General features: G+C 38.8%; 2 protein-coding genes across 2 annotated transcripts in view; one reads left to right on the forward strand and one right to left on the reverse strand.

Annotated features, from left to right (window-relative positions):
- LOC111667383 (transmembrane protein 163a-like) overlaps positions 1-4522 on the forward strand; it is a 63011-nt gene extending 58489 nt beyond the window's left edge. Inside the window, exons 8-9 of the mRNA XM_023423038.2 lie at positions 224-365; positions 591-4522. Coding sequence (XP_023278806.2) covers positions 224-365; positions 591-651 — 203 coding nt within the window. The 3' untranslated portion in view covers positions 652-4522. The remainder of the gene's footprint in view (positions 1-223; positions 366-590) is intronic.
- Positions 4523-8048: 3526 nt separating this feature from the next.
- Positions 8049-21247, reverse strand: LOC111667400 (alpha-1,6-mannosylglycoprotein 6-beta-N-acetylglucosaminyltransferase A-like). Its single transcript, XM_023423063.2, has 19 exons — positions 21149-21247; positions 20534-20639; positions 20118-20214; positions 19155-19220; positions 18705-18920; positions 17360-17436; positions 16983-17072; positions 16760-16825; positions 16080-16256; positions 15231-15400; positions 14898-15023; positions 12632-12765; positions 12347-12471; positions 11851-11994; positions 10032-10178; positions 9682-9795; positions 9431-9505; positions 9178-9335; positions 8049-9038 (listed from the first exon to the last, which is right to left on the reverse strand). Exons 2-19 carry the CDS (start codon positions 20624-20626, stop codon positions 8837-8839), a joined length of 2277 nt encoding a protein of 758 aa, XP_023278831.1. The 5' UTR covers positions 20627-20639; positions 21149-21247; the 3' UTR covers positions 8049-8836.
- Between the last annotated feature and the right edge of the window lie 1911 nt (positions 21248-23158).

Consider the following 23158-nt stretch of genomic DNA (forward strand, 5'->3'; position numbering starts at 1 on the left):
ATACCTGGCAACCTCGCTGTGACAGCTGACTTCCAGAAAGTCCCTACTCCCAGCCAAGAAACAGTCTGGGACATAGAGTGGTGTCAATCTACCTAATCTACTTCTTACCAAAATGTCATCAATAGACTTTGTCTCCAGGTGAAAGGATTATTGTCTATGTGCATGTCTTTGTACCACTTATGAAAGAGAAGATATAATATTTGCCACATTTTGTGCTTCTCAGGGTTTAATTCTATGGTTGGCTCTATCATGGGATTTTCCATTCTGATCAGTGCTGAAGTCTTCAAGCACCACGCTGATGTCTGGTTTCTGGATGGCACCATCGGAGTTCTCATTGGACTCATCATTATGGCATATGGGATCAAGTAAGAGATAAACCAACAGCAGTCCTCAATCTATATTTCTTTGGCCTATTGATCTTAAATATTTCATCATTTCTGCTCGGTCGATTTATCCACATTCAATTATTGCCAGATTCTAATGTCAGCTTGACAGCTCTGTACTAGCTGAAGTGATAAGTGCCCAAACAATCTGAGGAGACGGGTTAGTTTCTGCACATTTACACTCTTACTTTCTGTCTGTCTCCACAGACTCCTGAGGGACATGGTGCCCCGTGTGAGGCAGACAAGGAACTACGAACGCTTTGAGTGAGATGTGTGTGTGTTGAGCAGACGAGCAGGTTCACACATACACACACACACACACACACACACACACACACACACATACACCCACACACCTGGATGCCTCCTTCCCTCCTTCCCTCCTTCCCTCCTCTCTCTGTCTTTCATAAACACACTTTAGCTGCACATACATTCAGACGTTACACACCCCTGTTCTCAAACACATGCATATATACACATATGATGTATATACCGTATATAGCACATTCGTACATGCAGACAATAACATCAATGCGAACGCACGCACACACACACACACACACACAAACACACACACAATGTCTGAGGGACTTTGCTGGAAAAGGACAAGATTGAAGACCTCCTCCTGGAACGACAGTATTTCATTTCAATTCTTCTTCTTCTGCTCTTCTTCACTTTTTGTCCATGAAACCACAAGTTTAACCAGCAAGCATTTTACATTTGTTCAAACTGGACATACAGTAGCTGCTGCTAAGATGACACCATTCACATATCTCAATTGTCACCCTGCAAGAAACTACAGTATATTAATTTGTCCTTGTGGGTTCAGCTGTTGTCTCGGTCAACATCAAAATCAAAATGTATCAAATCATGTAGAAAACATATAAAAAAGAAATTAATTCCATTTTGAGCCAAACTCTCCACCAATGTAATATAGCTATGTAGCTGTTCCTTTCCTAAAACACAAAGCAGAACCAGTCAACACATCACCAGCCTCCTCCCTTCAGCCACTATACATCCTAATTTGTTTCTGAAAGAAAGAAGAGAGGAAGTGGAAAGCAGAGAGGAAGAGACTCAGAAAGAGAGCATGTAAGCAGTGCCAAGTCAGCAAACACTGCTTTCTCTGAAAGGTGAACATCATCAGTGAACACGGTGAGGTCGGCCTTCATCTATAACCTCTACAACTAAAAATCAAGCAGAAAAGACACTAAGGACAAATATTTGCCAGACAATGGCTATAAACCTAAGTGCACAAAGCTTATGTTATTTGACCTACTGCATTCGTATTACATTGTGTAGTCCGTTGCACTGTATGTGATGTGTCCGAGCACAAATTAGCAAACTTTTCTTGCTGCTTCAGTGTTTGTTGCTGACAGTTGAGCACAGTGCCCATACTGGGTGATTAAAAACGAACCAGTAAATGATTTCAGGGTATTTAACCTGCTTTGCTGCTTTGTCATAACTGCTGTTTTCTGACTTTACATCCTGTGTGTTTCCTTGCCATATATTGTACATACAGAATTTTGTTTGATTTGTTTACAAATCAGTTATTTACTGAAGTCCATTCTGATCCTTTTTTTTACTTGAAACGTACATTGACAAAATAAAGTTTTACCAGGCAATAGTTAAGTTTTTATAAGGGTAAGATGGAAAAAGCACATCAATATTTATCTTGTGGTTTTGCTGTATCACCCTTTCATGCTTAGATAATTAATAAATGTAAAGGCACTGCATAACTCTGCAGGAAAGTTTGCTATAATCCTGTTATTTATCCTTTTCTCTGTGGCACTTTGTATTGAATCCAGTCGGGGTATTAATTACTCTTATTATTTTATTCTTCTTTTCCCCCCCATTTTGACTGCAATGTTCATATGGGAAAGATGAAACCTAAGATGAAGCTAAGCACAATGACAAAGATAAAGAAGTCTGTGGGAATATGATTTACACTGCATATGATTTGTTTTTTCCTGTGTCTGCTTACCTGCTGATTCCTATTTGTTCTGCATGTTCCCATTGTTATCATTCATTATTATGTGCAATGAACAGAATGTAAATAGAAACCACACAGTCTGTAAATATGTTTATTACAGTTTGGGTGCGTCAGTAACAGCAGTCACAAATAGTCATAGCGCTTTAAGGCCAACATAACAGGCTTTTTTGGAGTAGACAGCTCATAGTTAAAGTACAGGATGATCAGTGTTGCATATACTTAAAAAATGTTTACTCTAGTGCGCATATACTGTAAATGTTGCTTTATATATTTACCGTAGATTATTGGTGAAATGAAATGACAAGTCTTACTGTAAGTTTTTGCACTGTAAATGGAAATCTCAGATTGACTGTAGGTGTGATCCGACAACACTGTCCAAGGCTCAGCTGTGCTTTACAATTTTCCTTTATATCACTTATTAGAAGCTATGAAAAAAAGAAAACAAAAAAATTGATGTGGGGATTGTTGTCTTCTTGGAGGATACCTTTGTCTAACCAAAGCATCTCTAAATGTTCAATTAGATTCATGAATTTTAATACAATTCAAACATTGATTTTATACAAATTCAGCTAGTCTAATCAAATTATAAATAAACTGATATAAATAATGCATAGGTACTTTCCTATGTGTAAACAGATAAACTGTTGGAGGCCTAAGGTTTCCTTCTGCATATGTGAATCCATGATGCTTGTGAGCCCCCTCGTGGTTGCAAGCCACATGACAAGAGAATTCATTAGTATTCAGTGCACTGGATCCAGGGGAGAGAGTCTAAATTTATCCCAGGCTGAAGACAGTTACAAAGCCTTGGACAGTGACTGTGAAGGGGCCTACATCCTCTCTGCACTGTAATTATCAACTCTGAGTTCACATATACTGGACAAGGTGCAAAGTTATTGGTATTATCTTTAGTTCCATTGTGTGAAGAATAAGGATTAGCTAGAAACTGAGGGTGTGAATCTCACACCACTTCAACTCACCAACAGCACACTGATTTGTAATGTTTTCCCCTGTCTCTGATGCATAGAAGACAATCTCTACAATGACTTTTACAAGCAAAGCACAGTGTTTACATGCGGACACCACCACACAAGGCACAGAACAAAGCCATTCTAACTCAGTCACAGTAACAGTATGTTTTACTAGCTCTATTGCTCATATGATAAACTAATGTGTTCAGATAAACTGGAGACTATTTTGATCTTGGCAACAAAGTCCGTTCTACCTCTCTTCTTTGCTCTTTGTTTTATTTTCATGCCACTTCTCTTGTGCACATTCATGCTACAGAAACCTTAGCTGAGTACTGTGATTGTGGCCCTGGCCCCCTTATATTACTTAGTGGTGGGGGGTCTTTGAAGCTGTTGCATTCACTGTAAATCATTGGGTAAGTGCAAGAGTAAACTCTCCCAATCACCACAGTAATATTTGCATCTGATTCATTTAAAAAAAAAAAAAAATGTCCCCTGCCCTTTGAAATGTTTTGACTTTCATGCTCCATCTCAATAGAAAAAACTGTAGATGTGTGAAAAATGCCCCCTGAACATACATTTCTTGTTTGCACAAACACAAAACCTCAAACCTCAAATCATCATCTGACACAAAATATCAATTCATGTAATTGTTTCATAAACATCTCAGAAACATGTCAAATTCTGCAGCTTGATGAACTGTGCCAAATCACTGAGACCATATGTCCGCTCTTTTTTGTGTATCTTAATTGTACTTGTATTGATGAATGGACTTATTAACATTATTGCCCCAGAAAAGGCATCAGACCATTCAATTTACTTAATTTTACAAAATTATGATAGCAATACTAACCACTCTGTTACTATAGGCTTTGCATGGGCTCATAAAAACCCTTACAGCTTCAGTGGTTACGAATGCATTGCAGCCACACACACACACGCACACACACACACACACACACACACACACACACACACACACACACAGATAGAAATGTGTAACTGAAATGACAGTAAAGCTGACTATGTAACAGAATTATTATTTGTCTGTTTGTACAGTAATGATATCAGTGGTATTACAGATGATGTAAACACCATTTATTTATGTAAAAGAACAATGATATCTCTTTGTCATAGAGCAAAGTTTTATTGATTAATAAAGTTTTATCCTGCTTATTCATCAACATAGTTGACTCATGCTCTGTTTTTTATACAATTATGGAAGGCCCCCCTCCAAACTGGGTAGCAAATAGGGACATAGATAACTTACAACCAATACCAGTACCAATAGTTAAAAAAGGCACTAAGATAAAAGAGATTTGAAGGAAGACACTGAGTTTGTTTGCCAGCAGGGAGTTCCACAGCTGAGGGAACCGGACAGAAAAGGCCCAGTAACCTGTGGTGACCAGTCAGTATTTAGGAACCATGAGTATGGGCTCATAGGGAGTTAGCAGATAACAGATGTAGACAGGATTCAGACCATTCGAAGCTTTAAGAACAAGCAGAACAATCTTAAACTCAATCTAAAACTCCCAGGAAGCCGTTGAAGGGCAGCAAGGATTGTTGTGACATGGTTGTTTCTCTTAGTTTGTGTTGACAGCCTGGCAGCAGCATTTTGTATCAGCTGCAGTCTTTGGAGGTTGATGCTGACACCATGATAGAATGCAATGCAATAGTCAAGTCTGGAAGAGATAAAAGCTTGGTGACCTTTTCTAAGAGTGCAGAGGAAAGAAATGACCTGCTCTGGGTTAGCTGTCTCAGTTGGGCAAAGCAGGACTCGCCTGAGCATCAAAGGACAACACAACACCTGAAGGGTGTGCGCTTCTTTCCAAACATTAATGGATAAGGCACCCAAATTAGAAGAGATATTATTAATGCTGCCAGTGCTTGGGTACAGGGAGTAACTATAATTACCTCTGATTTGGGGTCATTCAGCTGCAGGAAGTTGTTGGACATCCAATTTTAAATTTCGTTGAAGCAAGACAATACAGAATGCATTGGTAGTACCAGGCTTTACCGGGACTTATAATTGAGTGTCATCAATGGAAATCAATAGCATGGCCACACAAGATTTGCCCCAGGGGTAGGATGTACCCATAATAGACCCTTGGGGCACCCAGTAAAATAGAGGAGCACAAGAGGAGGAGGCATCTCCAAGTGTTATAGAGAAAGACCTGTTCCACAAGAAAAGACATTAGTCAATTCACAGCCACATCCCTGATGCCCACATAGTTCGTCAGACAGCTTAAGATAGTATGGTTCACTGTATTAAAGTCTAAACTGAGGTTAAGGAGAATTAAAATCAAGTACAAGCCTGTGACGGCTGCTAGCAGTAGGTCGTTGGTGACCTTTGCTAGGGAGGGAAAAAATACCACCAGATGAGAGCAGTTAATGGCTAAAATGTCTGGAGCAACTGGCTGAAATACAGCTTTTAAAAACCAAGTGGGAATACAACCCGAAGAACAGATGGAAGATTTAGAAAGTGCAACAATGCATTTCAGGGTTGACAGAGAGATTTTACTGAAATGGGTTAGTGTTGATGGTAGGCAGGGGACAACACCAAGCTTTATGTGTTTAGTGTTAGTGTTAGTGCTGTCAGATCTACACTATATTTATTATAAAAGTAATTAAGAAATTCATTCACATCTCTCTAGGGTGGATTCAACTGGCTGACCAATCACAGAATTTATGGTTTTAGAGAGGATTCTGGGATTTTGGCCGTCTTAAGAAATGGATGATAAGTGAACATTAGACCTTTTAGGGAGGCAAAAGAGACACTGTGATTATCCTTTGTCCATCTCTGCTCTGCCTTCCTGCATTGTCTCTTAATTCTTCATTCAATCATGGCAGAAAAGAAGGTTGTAGTTTTTTATATCTGACTGGAGCTACAGAATCTAAAATGTTGCAGAATGGTGCAATAGCTATTAAAAACACTGACAAGCTCATCTACAGTGAGGACATTTTGTTCACTGGTATTAAAAAGTTTGTTAGGGGCAGTAAAAGCCTGACAGAAGCTAGGAACAGAGAGTGAATTTAGGGGGCAGGAGTGGATCATTTCTGGGGGTGTGAGTGGAACCTGGAAGAGTATCTGTTTTGTGATCAAGGATGGTGAAAATGCAGAAACTGTGGCTGAGCACATGGCTTGACTGTTTCACATATTGGGGTAAATTAAAAGAATCTAAGAGTTTGATAAATAAGAGGTAAATGAGGAAGAAGAGGGGCAGCAAACATTAAAAATCACCAAGAATAAGATAGATTAAAAAACATAAAATGGGCAGTTTATTCTTTAAAATAAAGCTACGACTCTCACAGGAGGAGAAACAGCCAAACGAGACAAGGGAAGACTAAAATCATTTCTGTGTATTACTGGAAGGGCGCTCCCTCGGCCTGTCATTCATGGCTGGTGGAAAAATAAATATTCTAGTGGCGAGGACTGAATGAGAGTGGCACATTCATCAGGAGTAATCCAAGACTCTGAGATGATAAAAGAAAATTGGGAAAAAAAATCAATATTGTTAGACGTGATAAAATCCTGGCAGATAAAAGAATTGGAAAGAGATATTACACTGAGTAAGCAGTATTGAGCTGATTCAGTGGCAAGGATTAAAGAAGTGGTTTTAACTGTGACAAGATTGTTTCTGTGCGGTCTGTGTTGCTAATTCACACTGCCGTTCAGTGATCCTAACAGGAATGAATGAATTAGTGGGAGAAACAGTGGGGGAAACGGAAGCAAAACCAGCACCAGGACCTGCAGTGTCTGAGACAGGGTTTACTGTATGAAGTAAAGAGCCAGAATGCTGGGCAGGGTCTTGCTCTTTCCAGGGAAACCATCAATTAAATTAGTTAGTAAATTAATTAAATTCCAAATCAATTTTCCTGTTCCTTTCCAGTTTCCTTTCCAATGCAACCCATTGTGTTTGACCAGGTCAAGAAGCAATTAAGATAACTAATAAAGCCAAGTCTGTGTGCATTAATAAAATTTTGCATTCACAGGTGCAGACTAAAACTAACTAAACTAAACTAACTAAAACTAACGGCTAAAACTTCACTTGTGGAAGAAGAAATTACATACTGTGCGTTTAAGATGTTCTCTCACCTGCTCTTCAGATTCACACTTTTGCATCATCATCACAGGCCTGCACTCATGCTCCTCTGGCAAGAGGTTCATTAAGTACACCTCTAGGAAATGGATGGAAAATGGGAATTCATTTGTTTTATAAGCCCCTGACTGCTTCCCGGGTTCACAGCAAACTGAGAAACTCCCTGGACAGCTCACATCATTATCAAGTCAGCCAGCGGCTGAATTCTTCTGTCTGAATCAGGCCTTCACAGACTAATGCTCACTCCCACTAGTTGGCAAATGAAATGCCTAAGAAGAAAAAATGAGTGCCTAAAGGCTTTGCATTTAGCAAGTACAGTTGAACGTGGCGCACTGTGGACACTCTTCAGCTTCTCAGCTCAGTGAGAAAGCCATCTCATATTGAGCAGGGTAGTCCCCAGCAGTACCAGAGTTAATTGTAATCTGTGCACAAATCACAACATACTACATGAATAAAATATACCATTGAATAAATGATAAAGTGGAATAGAAACACAATCTGAAATGTGCAATCATAAGGAAATTGGATTGGATTGGATCATTTACTCCCCTTGTTAGAAGTGAGTTTGTCAGTGGCCAACATTCACATGGCTGCAAATAAACACACTACCTGAAGGAAACACTTTAATAACATGGTGATATGCCAACCATGACAGGTGTTAAATGCATCTGTTAATAAAGTCACTGTATCAAATCAACAACACACCCTGAAGCAATTTTTTTTAACACTATTTCAAGTACTCATTCACTTTTATGTGGTATAGTAAGAATGTCAGAAGTCTATAATGTGCAAACTCCACGTGGAAAAGGCCAAGTATCAGACCTGTCGACTTCCTGCTGGGAGCCACTGCGCCCGCTGCACATGGCCATGTTGACATGAGGTAGTGCTGTACTTTGATCCAAGAATTGACCTTTATAGTATGTGCAGAGTGTGACAACCCTCTCCACCTGTGTACATGGTGCTTCCTGTGTGCGGCTGCTTCCTTTACAGGTACTAGAGGTGGGTGTGGCAAAAGGTTTTCGGTACCTGGGCTCATCAGCAGACTTGGCACACCTGGGCCCTGTGTGCTGGTGCTTTTAAAACCATGTTGGAGCTCAGTTCTGGTTCTCTCTCCTCCTTGAGGTTGGCATTTGGTTTGTGTTGTTTCTGTTGCTGCACCATACAACATTGCATTGCTTCACTCATGCACTCACTTACACTGCTGATCCTACAGATTACACATGCCATTGTTAGTTTAGGTTCTTCTTCTAGATTTTTTTTTTTTTTTTTTTTTTTTTTTTTTTAATAAAACCTTTGTTTGTTGGCTTGTTTGTGTGCATCCCCCCCTTTTTTTCATGGCTGTGCGGCCCGGTTTGTGACATGAGTGATATACACACGTTTTCATTGCATGTACAGCAGTTAGATACATGCCTTGCATAAGGCTATTTGGTCCTTAATGTAGTCTCTGCAGGGACAGATTCGAATCAGGGACTGGTTTGATCTCACACAGCTGAAGAGCAGGGGATCAGACTGCAGCAGACAGTGTTTACTGGTGTTGTTGAAGGCTGGGAGAACCAGATCACTGTCAGAAACCTCTGATGTTTGACAGTCTACACTGTAGCTGGAAAAACATGAAGAGGAAATCATCAGCAGCTTTGCATTAAGCCATAAAGTCAAACAAGCCTTTAATTCAAATAGTGATGGATGATTGCAGATATGTGATTGGATTCATGTGTGTGCACAGTAACGTGTGTGCTTACTTGGCAAGATTCCTGGTGCTGTTGAGATGTGGGAAGAAGGCAGGTTCACAGATCAGCCCCATCTTCTGGCATGCCTGTTTACAGGAAGTGCCTGCCTCTGCCTGCACAACCTGGAGCGCACTCAGTGGGGGCCAGCTCGCTGTGCTCGAGCAGAGGTCCTAAAGCGAAAATGAGAAGAAGATAAGAGAAAAGAAAAAAATCTCATCTCACTATTGTTTTCCCACACCCTCACCTCCACCCACACTCCTCCAACCTGTTTTTCAATCAGGACATTGACCCTCTGGAGCATTCCTTCACAGGTAAACTCATAGGGAAGGTAGGGCTCAATCTGAAATGTATAAACAAAAAGAATTATTGAAATACAAATAGACTAGGAAAGGCAAAACTGCAGAGTGGTAGAATGTGATATCGTGAAAAATTGTGAGGTACAATGCAGCTAAGCCGCTTCTGTTTTTCCACTGTGGGAAATAAGAAGATCTGACACCAAATTTAAAAGGCACTTACACTTTGATTGAGTATAGCAGTCAGAGCTTTCTCCACTTCTGTTTTGTTGTACATATCTATCGTCCATACATAGGGTTCTCCTATGGCCTCAGCATAAGGATGCTGCGATGTCACCTACAACACAAACAGATCACCAGTTAAGAACCTGGATAGTAACTATTTATGCCTATCTTCCAAAATACATACATTTTTCTGTTTGAACCAATGGCTCATCATTTGATTCATTGTTATTTGATAGAGGTTGAAAATGATTTCTGTACAGTGTGCTTGGTTCAACAAAGGTTAAACTATGTAATATATTCAGATATTATATCATAGCAAGTGTCTCAGTTTTGAGCATAATCCCTGACCTCTCTGATGTTGGGCTTTCCTTTGAAGAACTGTGAGTTCAAACTGCTCTGCGGGGGGAATAACCTGGGGTTCAGGAAAGCACAGCCATTGGCTATGGCCTCCAGAGGGGCAGGGCCTTCATATGGGAAAGACAACCCCACAAAAACCTGCAACAGACCACAGATAAAAACACAGTTTAAAATCTCCTAACACAGGCAAACCACATGATATATTAATATATATGTATACGTAGGTAATATGAAATATGTGATAAACTCATGCACTTCTTACTGTCACCACACGGTGCCAGCCAACACCAATACATTAAACGATGACTTAACACTCAGCTTAGCACATGCAGGGAAGACTTGGTGGGTTTTCATTTCTTAAACAATGCCTCCATAAATTTGTTATTGACTAATGTGGACATAAAAAGTTAAATGCGATGCTCTTTGCTGTACACAGTGTTTAAGGCACATAAATAATCTGTGTGAAGGTTGGGCTGCTGGAGACCTTGGTTTTCTATTTAACAGCTCAAAACACATACATGACTCTGTTTTATCAACTTGATAATTTAACTTTTCCCTAATTTTATGGAAATGTTTCATAAATGTGATTTTGATGCGTGAGACATCTCTGAGAAACCAGCACTAAAACGTGGTTAAATACAGTGGATTTTAATATGATCTATATACAGTATGTGATTGTTGATAGAAGTTTTTGAGCAGCACCACCTCCCCCAAACTCCAAGTAAGTATGTTTGGGTGTTTTGTTTATTGTAAATTAATGATTTTATTTGGATCCCAATTATTTATAACCAATGCAACTCTACTCTACTCTTCTCGTGGTCCTCGGGGAAAAAATAATACAGCAATTGCAATGTTATTCTATGAATTGTAAATTAAACAAAAGTGAAAGTCATATAACACACTCATACACATACATGCATTAGTTTCAGGCACTTTAGTTGCTTCATGCAGTGCCATCCGATTGAAAGACCGCAAACATACAACCAGAGCTGTCAAGAACTTTCCTCAATGGCAAGAAGAGAAAAAAGTCCTTCAATAGACTGTGCTCTGTCGCTCACAGAACTCAAACTATTTCATGAAGGAATTCATTGTACACAACAGTTACCATTAAGTGTTAGTTCTGTGTTGTGGGAGAGTTTGTTTACAGTCCTTGGTAAAGGTTATTATCCTTGTGACAGGACAAGTAGGCTCCAGAAAAATGATAAAAGGCTGTACGGCCTCTTCACTTCCACCTTCAGACAGAACACACAGGCACAAATTCCCTATCTGAATGAAAAGTTCAGGACCAGACGTACCGCTCAACTCTGAACTATCTGAGGCTTCAGCAGATCCTTTTTTTACTGGGTAGCAGTCCAGATGCTGTCAAAACCAAGTATACAACCTACTGTCATATCCTTGAGGAAAGAAAAGACTTTCTTTTAGTAGCAGATGTCACTCTGTGTACTTTAGGTACAATGTGTTTACACAGTTGGACGAAGACGTTGTCTTATCAGTGTTGCTGTTTTATAGTAATTTCTTTATTTTGTCACCTCCATCAAATGTACAAGTCTAGTTTGTGGCAAAGAGAAAAGTTGCCACTTCAGTGTTTTTCTACACATTGGATTTTAATGAGGTCAGAAGAAAAGAAATATTAAAAAGAAAAAATTATTTGTTTTGTAATTATTATTATTCATTTTACACATGCAGCATTGGGCTTTACGATAAGGGAGTGAAGCCAAAGTCAACAAAACACCAGTGTAAATATAAGATATATGCAAAACATGAGGATTTATGTGAATGATTGATTGATCCCCTTTCACCTCACACTTACCTTGCTCTGTCTCAACAGGGCCTGCACCTCAGTCCCTCTGATAATGCCGTGGTTTTTCACATAGTTTGGAATGCGAGAACTGACGTCAACCGTCCCATGGACGTCCAGGTACTTGTGGATAATGTCCAGATAAGACTCTTTACCCTGCAAGTTAACAGCAGAGGAAGCAACGGATGAATTGCTGGAAAATCAATGGACAAGCCACAAATTACACCTTTCCCTTGTCAAGTGTGTATTTCATGGGGGAGTCTGAATGAAATACCTACTAGTAAACAACTATTGAAAAAACCCACACACTATACAAGGTTTTATACTTGGCCACTTTACAATTTCCTGCAGTAAACATGATAACTTTTTCTCTATATCCTCTGCTAACTAAAGCCTGTGCGCGTTCTCCGCATTTTCTTGAATCAATATTGGTGCCTGAAGAAATAAGTCTTTCAAGAAGTATAGTAAACTGACTTTTTGGGCTATTACAATGTCTGATTATTGTTACCTCCCAAAACTCGGCGCGCTTGCCGTACACGAGAGCCTGGTTTTGTCTCTTGGTCTGCTCACTTTCTTTAGCGTTCAGCTGGTGTGGCACCACAAAGCCCAGGAAAGTGTTGTCTGGTGTATGTGCTGCTCACAATAAGAGAATACACATCTAAGAGAGATGCATGACAATAATAATAATAATACTAATAATAATAATAATACAAAATTTAAGATCAAGCAACATACAGTATATAAACCACAAAATTAGCTGTTGTAAAATACAGAGCAAGAGATGGACACATACGGAACATGGTGTAGAACTGCGCTGGGATCAGATTGAGGCCACCAAATGGACCTCTAAGATTGTGTTTTTGAGCCCAAACTGCATGATTGAAGTCTGGCTCAGTGCCAAAAGTATCCAACACACGAATCATACATCTGATTGATAGATACAAACACATACACACACATCACACATAAAAACAGATACTGACAGCAATTGCAAAACCAAGCACAAAACCCGAATAGAAGAATGTGGGAAGAATGTGCACATGGACACCCAATCCAAGTATGTGGATACCTGAACATTACGTCCTGTAATTGTTGGACATATTATTACAAATCCATGGGCATTAATCTGCTGCTTTAACAACCTCCACACATGTGAAGGCTTTAAACAAGCTTTTACAATATGACTGCAGGGATTTGCTCCTACCCATAAGAGAATCAGTGAAGTTTGGCACTGATGTTGGGTCATAAGGTTTGGCTTATAGTCAGGGGTCTGATTCATCCCAAAGAAGTGGGGATGGGGTTGTGGTCAAAGCAGTTGGACTCCACCAAACTAAACTCAGAAAACATCTTTATGAACTTTACCTATTCGTTTACCTTGACTGAAACCAGCATGAAAAAAATAACAGTTCCTTACAGACCATGGCAATTATCTATTCACTTTAATTGCAGTCAAAAATGCAGCTAAATTTACAGGTGAAGAGCTAATAAACAGGTTCAGGTCGATATTTGCATCAATATCAATATGCTGGAGTATGCCTTCAGTTCCCCTCGCTGCACATGTTCTCAAAGGTAAAAAAAAAAGACATTCGCACTCACAAGCATACATTCCCACATCAAAGATGAGGGTATATATAAGGGTTTAACTGCATGCTGTTCCTCACCCACACAGATTTCGATTCCTTTTACATAAATATTCATGCATGAGATTTAAAATTACATTTTTGTGATACATTACATCATTTGATTGAAAGATGAGTAAAATTAGCAGAACAAGATACTGGAATCTATAATGTACTTTCTGATAGTCTTTATAATGTGATGTACGGCACACATGGATTTTGTAATTTTAAATTGTTAGATGCAATATATCTAAACTAAACTATTTCATTTAAACTGTTCAGAGTCCTTCCTCATTACCTCTGTCCTTTCTGTATTCCTTTGCCCTTAAATATGAACCTGCCCTCTGACCCTTTCCTTCTTTCAGTCTATTTTTACCTCCCATTTCCTCTCCCTTTAGTTGTCTTTGACACCTGTTTTCATCTCTGCAACTATCTCCAGCCGACTTATTAAGGAAACATAGAGTAATTTCACCCAGCAGGTTTTCATTCAGACCCATCAAACCACCAGTTTACCTGGAAATCTTACCTGAACTGTGCTCTGTGTAGTGTTGGGAAGTTTACTTTTGAAATGTAATAGGTTACAGATTACTACCCAGCAAAAAATGTAATAATGTTACTGTTTGTAATGTAATTACTTCACCAAAGTGATGCAACTTATTACATTGCATTACTTCTTGATTACCTTTCTGTCTGTTGGTGCCCTGTAGAAATTTCATAACCTAATGACCTCTCCAAGTTAATGTTTAATGTTAATTTTAATGAGTGTTATTAGACCTCACCCCAATTTTATTTCAGTAACTGTCAGAGATTCCGTTTATTTAGTAATTTCATTATGTAATCCTGTTGTATGTAAATAGTTACTCCTCAACACTGGCTCTGTGCCTCCTGGCCTTCTCCTTTGACCCCCTCTCTACTGAAACACATGGGGACAACTTTATATTCCTCTCCTGAACTCATGTTTAATTTTCTGAGATGAATTCTCTCTTGGCCTTGAATTGTGTTCAAAAGTCCATAAAATGACCAAAAGGGGGCAATATTGTTTGTTCATTGCTTCTTTTTTTTTTTTTGACATGTCAACACCATTCTGTCCTATCACATAGATGTGCCATTTGCAGCATATTGTACACCAGGGATGGATTTAGACTGCAAATTACACATCTCTGCATTCTCTTAATAATGGTATTTCAAAATTAATAGATACCCAAATGAAAGCACCATGATTATGCAAATCACTAAAACACTCTGGTCCAAAAACATGTTGCCATAGAGCGGCATCATCTTATTCAAATGGGACCTTAATGAATTGCAGCACTAAAGGAGAGTTTAATCATGTAATGTTTTCTTTTTTGTCATCTCCTCTTGAGTCATCAAAATCTATTACTAATGCTGTATGTTTCATATACATTAAAATATTGTCTGGACCAGGATCCTGATACTCACTTGTATTTGATCCAGGATGTCTTGAGTACATTTTGAAACTGTTTAAGGCCAATAATGTCTGTATAGATCAGGTTTACTTCCACTTTTGAATGAGGTGGGCAACCGCTTGTCTTAATCCCTAGAAAACTAGAGAGACAGAGAGACAACCACAAGAATGGATACACATAAACAGAAACAATGTACTTATGTAAATAGGTGAACACATTAATTAACATGATTATAGCTTCAAAATTGTTGCTGATTTTTCAGCTAAAATCACCAGTTAAAAGTGGCAAATCATTTTCATACAGCAGTCTGCAACAAAAGGCTCTTCTTGTGTGCACAAGTACTCACCTCTGGAGATCAGGTATGGAGGCAGAAAGGTGAAGATGGTGACCTAAGATTTGAAGTGTGGAGATGAGGTCACTCCACTGGACTAGTTCCCCAAGAGGGCCACCATTGAAGGCAGCCTCTGCTATTCTAAAACCTGACTCATCTGTCACCGCACCGGGATGCACCAAGATCTGGGGGGGACAAGGGGAAATCTTGAATGTTTTGTCTCCTTTGTCAGAATTCAGACAATAATTTTTTATTTAAAAAAAAAAAAATTATATATATATATATATATATATATATATATAAAGAGTTTTGAGTGTAATGTCTTTTTTTATATTGCCAATCATGAGCAAAATCACAGCAGCAAGGCTCTAACAAATGGTTTAAACTGCATTTTTATCTGCTCAAGTGTAAGCAGCAAATGTTATCCAATAGCCATTTAGCCAGGCATAATGGCTAGCATTATTTACAAAGGCCCAGGGCATTTAATTATGTATTTAACTTTACTACATAATAATATGGTTTACGGATTACATTAGAAAAAAATACTGAGAATGCTGACTTATTGCCTGGGACAAGCAGGTCAGCTTTAGCTCAAAGTGATTCAGAGCCATTATGTGCATATTAAAGACACTAAACTGCAGATAGAGCTTTCAAATAAAGTTTTAGCATTAGCATTAGCATTAGCACACACAAGCTAGCTGACTAAATCTGCTAGCAACAGCTGTCATTCCAGCTAATAAAATCAACAGTTGTTGGCTAGAAATGAGAAGTGTGCTTTTTTTTCCTTCTGTGCGCAAGGATGGAACATTTTAGTGTAGCAACAATGATTAAGGAGGGTGAGAGCAATGGGGAGGGATACATTACATGTTTGGCTTTCCGCTCTGTGAGGTTGTATTTGGCTGAGAGAGAGCGTCCAGCCTTGACCCAAACCTCTCCCATACTTTGAATTCTTTGGTGAATCCAGCGGAACTGGACTCTGTTTTCCAGAGATGGATACAGGCCATCTAAGCTGTCCCGTATCACTGCTTGGTCAGAACCCGCCTAAAAAATGAAGATAATGAAGATTACTGTTTTGTTGAGTTGTTTTGCACTTCCAAATCCCTTCCAAATGCTGTAACTTCTTACCCTTTTAGTGCAGTGAAATGAATTATCAGCACTTTTCAAATGAGCTGAACAGGACCACAAATCATTGCCAGCCTGTTTGGCATTCAACATGCAATAAAAATGTATATATATATATATATATATATATATATATATATATATATATATTTGTATTTTTTTATATATTTTTTTTTCTTACAGTACCATTTAAGGTAACGTACTGGCATTTTACACATTTATTGAGTCAACTAATGTAGAAAATAAGTTTAAGGGGACATTGAAAAAAAATGTGTGAGTTTTACAGGTATAAACAGAAAAAAAACACTCTAGTAAAGCAGTTCTGCAGAGGTTATACAGAAAATACTTTTTATACACCAAAATACGAACCACAGATACACACAAATTGAATGCGGTCTCAGATTCTTTGGTCGTGTCTGTACCTCAGAGTTTTCTGCTTGAGGTGAGGGGGCTGCTCGGCCTGGAAGCACAGGGCACCAGGACTCTATCTTAAAACAACACAGAAAGGAAGAAAGGGCAGATACACTGACACACAAACTTCTTCATCTTAGTGCTTTTCCAATATTAAGTAATTGACTGAAATGAGGTCTTCACAGGGCAGTATTACTGAGCAAGTGATATTTGAGTTTGAAGCCACTTGGGTACCTCACTGAGGTAGATGAGGATGGAGCACAGAGACCCATTCACCCCATAACGGCTATAACAAGGATCAGTCTTCCACATCTCCTTCATCCACTGGGGCAACAGCAAACCACAAACAGCCAGAACAAAGAAAAAAGTATATAATGATGATCTATGCAATACTTGAGATGGTCAAAAAGAAACAAGTTATTGGAGAGCAAGAAAGGGCTGCACCTCTTTACATTTTTACCTCATTGAATTTCATTGCATTCAAAAAATCATGAGAAACTCAAGTTGTTTCGAAGTACGTTGACAGTATAAATAATGCTATTCATAGGAATATACCACTGAGATTCCAATGATACAGTGGCCATTACAAAATGGTAAAGAAAAACTATTACCTTCAATTTCCCCTTACAGTCTGGGTATCCATCCATGAGGGGCAGTGGGCAATTTCCATCCTCTTTGATTTGATCTTCTAAGCAACACACAAACAACAGCTTGCATGAATGGAAGAAGATCACTTCCCTGCAGACAGACACCTGAACACACCTGTATGTATGTTATTCAGTTAGTCATTTCATCCTGAATCCAATTAGTTGAAGGATATTCTAAAATTTCTTTCTGCATATAATATGACTGAAGTGTGAAATAATGTCACCGATATAAATGTAATAAAAAACGCATTAGTTCATTAGTCTTGACTAACATTGAAGGCATGTTGAGAAAGACAACTTGTGTTTCACCAACTGTTTAAGGGAGTGTGTTTTTCTAGTTCTCAACTAGTTCTCTACATGGTTGTCCTAAGGAATTCTTTAAAATCCCCTGAAGGCACACTGGTTGAATAATGAGCAGTTTCTTCCAGTAAGTCAGCAGCTAAGCTGTGATGCAATCTGTTTCTGTGTCTGTATAAGAAACAGTTTTTGCTGTGTGAGCTGGAGGAAGTCTTATTATAGAACAACTGAGTGTTTACTAGATTGCACTGGAAATCATAGCATCTGTACAGAGTGGTGGAGTACAAATTTTTATAAATTTTTTTTGGACTGCTATCACCATGTTCTGGAACCTACAGACTAACAAACTACAGGTTTATATTATCAAAGCATACCGCTTGCTGCTGTTGTCAATGCTTATTGTAGCAGGCACTGGATGACATGTTGCTTTATTACAATGAACTTGGGCACTGTAGTTTGTTTTGTTTCACTTTCTTTTTACTGTAAACCCACTACAAAATGAAATGTGTATTAATCCACAGCTGAAAATAGTCCCCAACAAATGTATAATTTACCACTCTCTTGGTAATAGCACTACTTTGAGAAACTACTTTTTTAAAACTCAAATGATACATTTTTCACCCAGTTTTTTTTTTTTTTTTTTAAAGATATACTTAGTAGTATGAGATAAATAGTTTGCCTTGGTGTGCCACAGATGCAATAGGGAGATCATTAGTAGTAGTCATAAGTAGTTTTGTGTGTCTTTTCAGTTGTTTTGTGTAATCTTTTTGGTCATTTTGTGTCTCTGTGTAGTAAGTAAAAGTTTTAGTCAGTAAAGTACTTTCTGTTCTATACATTTTTCATATCAACTCATGCCTCGTGGCCCCTCTGAATTCATCACTTATGTGCTGATAAAATGTAATTGCATTACTCTCTATCTACTTGTTCGGGTAGAGTTTTTCGCTGTTAAAAGAAGACACCAAGTGAATACAGTTTAGTATCCCGCTCTTAATTTTATCGTGAGAGATTTTACCAGATTTTGCTTGCTGGATGGTTTTCTCTCTGTTCTCTGCCTGCAGCTTTAGGAGTTCCTCCAAATAAGCCACTTGTTGTTGCAGATGGACTTTATCAGAACGCAGCTCCTTGATCATCTCATTCCTCATTTTCCCTTTTTCTTTCTCTGTCTCCATTTCAATCTGGAGTGTCTTTAATTCCGCCTTGTAGTCCCTCAAAGGCAGAGGGGGAGCGACTGAGACAGAGAGAGATTGGAGTGTTGACAAATTATTCCTCTGCTTTGAACATACCGTATTTTTAGAGGAGCGTTGAGGCAATCAGCCATTGTACAATAATTATTCATGGACTATTCAGTTGATAAATATTACCTGGGAACATTCCTATTAAAATAAGCAATAGTGCTACTTCACTGAAAATGCATGATATTAACTATGACTTAAAAAAAAATTGCTGGAGAGAGTTTGCTCACAATCATCAGCGGCTTCCACGATGTTCAGGAGATCATCCACAACCTTGACAATACTTTTCATTCTGTCTAAGAGAGGGGAGTGGAGAGGTGTGAAGCGGAGTTCAAGGAGAGGGACGAGAAAGTTGAGCAGGAAAGTTGGGGAGAATTAAGAGACAAAAAAGCAGAGGTTGTAAAGTCTACTGAGAAGATATCCCTTTAAAAAAAAACAAAAAAAAAACAATAAAGGACTCTTCTGACATGGTTGAGAAGATGATTTTACACAAAACAGAATGATACCAGATGTTACCACCATGTCACCAAGCTAAAATCATAGCATTTTTACCCACTATTAACCTCTATCATCTGCTATCCTCTCAACAGAACAGGGTCTTTTTGGGATTTCCTGTGAATGACTCAGATGTTTTTAGCGCAACCTGTTTCCCTGGAACTCAATCATTCTCCATTCAAATGAGCGGTGAATGGCTCTAACTTATCTAAGGAGGGGATCAAGAACTGCACAGGATGAATAACGTGCAGCACATTAGCTTCACTGTGTATATTTGAGGTGGCGGTATAATATGGTTTGATTGCTCGATTGCTGTGTCTCAAATCATATACTTCCATATTCCAACTTGCTGCTTTGAGTGAATAAATGCGTTCACATTAATAAGTACGGTAACATGCAGTGTACCCGCACGGTGCACTTAAAACAGTGGTCGCCATCTTGCCTACGTAGCAGAAGGGGAGGGATCACCGGTGTATTTTCAAACTTGTGAAAATGGCAATTGACGAAGGAGCATAATTTCTATGTTGCGTCAAGTGAACAAAGCACCTGGCAGATACCCAGGCAACAACTGCAGTCACTGCTGAGACACAATATATATTTCTACTGACTCCTTCTGCTTCATCATCATAACCCCTCTTTTTTTTCTTTTTTTTTTCTCCCATCTGAGTCCTCTTGTTATCTCTCTGTTCTTTTCTCACCTTTAGCCCGACCTTCTTTCTTTTCTTTCCAAACTTGATCAGGCCTAACCAGTCTGTCGTTACCGGTCACACCTGTGTCCTCCTGTTCAGCATTGCCCTACAACCAGTTTACACAACATAACACATAAACAAACAGCTGGTAACAAAAAGGATGTTTGACCATTATGAATGTAAGCAGATATTTAAGACATAAGGAATCAATACAAATGAGCAATGGCTTGAATTAAACCCGCTGGTTTCTCAATGTTATCCATTATAACAGTGAGTTTCAGAGGCTGTATATTACAAAGAGTTAAGAAGAGGGTTATTCATCCGTCACACCACTTAAGAGTAGCTCAGGATCACGTAAGTGCTTTAATACGCTGTATGTTGGCTTTGAGACCACATGAGTTAAACGGATGAATGAAGATACAGACCAGGATGAAATATGGCAAACTCAGACACCAGATGAAACCAAAGGCCAGCAGCACACACATGATCCTCTGCAGGGTGTGCGTCGGTTTTTTCATGATTCAGAGGCAGCTATATGTCGGGTGACGTGCGATTTTAAACAAATGAAGAGAAAAAAAAGTTTCATTAACACAAATTACAATGCTGCATGTTCAGTGGTGTGACGTTAGTGAATATGTGTGACGTGTCAGAGAGTGAGTGAGAGAGGCAAGACAAATGTAGCACCACAGATAATGATTGATGGTGTCGATGCTGCTTTTTTTTTTTTTTTGGTTAAAATCCCATATCAGCTTATGATATGAAGATATGATCAACATAAAACTATGGGGGTGTGTGATGATGATGAATAACTCAACACTAGCAGACTTTTCTCCTGACTCTACTCAACTTCATTTAGCACATCACACAGACACATTAATTATATACATCTGAAATTTAACTGCAATAAATGAATTTGCTTTTTTCTTTTTCTCATTTTCCAGGTAATTTTGCTTAGTGCTCTTCCTATTCGTTGTGACATACTGACTTTGTTTTAGGTCTAATCTCCACAGTAACAAACGACAACAAAAACAAACTCTTACCTTAAACTAATTAAAGCCAGTCCTTCCAACATCACCGAATGAATGCACTTAAGTAAAATCCAGTTTCTTTTAGACCAAAACCCCTGTCTATGGACTGTGCTCTTGCAACACTGTATGACTGTAGCACACTAACAGGTTTGCCTGATGCAACCAGTTTACCAGCCTGTTTCCCTGGATAACTGCATGAAATGCTTTGCATATCTTCACTGTCACAGGTGGATGTTTTATTTGCATTTTATTGTCAGATGTGTGCATACAGTACAGCTAATTTCTTTGGATGAAATAACTAAACCAAAACCGAAAGAGTTTTATTGCTATGACTGTGTAAGGTTTGGATGGTGGTGCGCCCTCACTGACTGACTGATGACAAATGCACTGACCTGGCAGAACAGCAGGCTGTGAACGCCCTCCTGATTGAAACTGTCTGTCAACTATGATTACTCACTCAATAAGTCCTTTGTTTCAGAACCGCCAAAATCCACATAGTGAAACAAAATGCACTTCAGGGCATACACGTCCTCTGCTCCTCTTGTTATCGTTGTTTCTGTGTATGGTAGCGCTTCATGCGCTTTACTAAACCAGCTCAGATTAATAATAGATTAACTAATAATATAAACATGACAACTTCCCTGTGACAAAAAATGTAGTATAAATAGTAAATGACATTACACACAATGATGTTACATGTGGGATTTTGAGCAATAAGCTTTGAGTGTTATTTGTCAGTTCTGTGACATTGGCAACGTGATTCACACCTTCTGCTACTGCCCAGCTGCGGCTGCTTAAAAATGCGTAACACAATTTGAAGTTGAGGTTTGACAGATCATAATTGAGTGTCTCATGTGTCAATCTTTCATTCTTTGTCATAATAACCAACATTTTGCAGAATAAATGCATATCTGGCAAATATTACCGGTAAAATGCCAAGATTGTTTGACATGGGTAAACTTATTAGTAGAGACAATGCAGCAACACCTTAACACAGTAGGGACATGTCCATACCCAAATCTATGCCCAAGTAAACTCTACTTCTAAAAGTAACTTCTTATTTTCTTATATAAGAGCTCTTATTTTTACTTCTCTTTTTTCCATTGTGCCTCTTGGATCGAAAAGCATCAACAGCATTGTAAAAATGGCGGAAGACTGGAGCCATTAGCAAGGGATTCTTGGCCATTTGGTTGAATTCAGACATGCTGTGCAATCAATGGCAGTCAAACCAGTGCATCACTGCTTTTAGTGCACCAATTGATCCAAGTAAGTTTTACACTGGAGAAACTGCTGGAGATATTTTTAAGGAAATAATTCTCTTTAACTTGTCTTACACAGCACGTCAGGAAAACCCTGCGTCACAGATAGCAGATAGAGGATTTTCTTTATTTGGCAAAGGCCCTTTGTGCAGTACGCAGGGTGAAATTTCAAACTGAGCGTTGTGTGGTGTGACTGAGATGTGAGTCATCTACAGTATGCTGTACATTTAGCCAAGTGCAATGTAACAGCAAAGATGTAGAAAAATACTTGTATGTGATGAGCTGGATATAATCTTAGGAAACACTGGAAGTCTATTGGAGAGCGAGAGAGGCTGACATATCATATTAGAAATAATTATTTTCATTCTTCTTGTTTTTTGGTTCTTTCATGTATTTATGCACTGTAATAGAAAAATCATATTCTGCACTTTGTATAACCTGGTTTGAACTTTGTGTGACCTGGCTTTGTATATCCATGAATGTGAATCTGTTCCCACGTGTATGCTCCTTATCTGGTACTGTCCGGTACAAACTAAGGAGTAGTTTATCTTTGAACACACACCTGCTTCTTCCGGCGGTTAGACAGTCAGGATGGAACCCAGAATTGTTTACACACACACACACACACATCCTGACCATGCCTCCTTTCTTTTTTTCTATAAAATACATGTACACTCTTTGTTTGACATCAGTCTGTAACTGCACCCTGTGTGACTGTACACTGATCCTTTGCAAACCTCTTATTAAAATATACAAAGACAAC

This window comes from Seriola lalandi, unplaced genomic scaffold (genome assembly GCF_002814215.2).
Source record: "Seriola lalandi dorsalis isolate HSWRI2012SDOR001 ecotype SW California unplaced genomic scaffold, Sedor1 jcf7180002054689, whole genome shotgun sequence".
Classification (NCBI taxonomy): domain Eukaryota; kingdom Metazoa; phylum Chordata; class Actinopteri; order Carangiformes; family Carangidae; genus Seriola; species Seriola lalandi.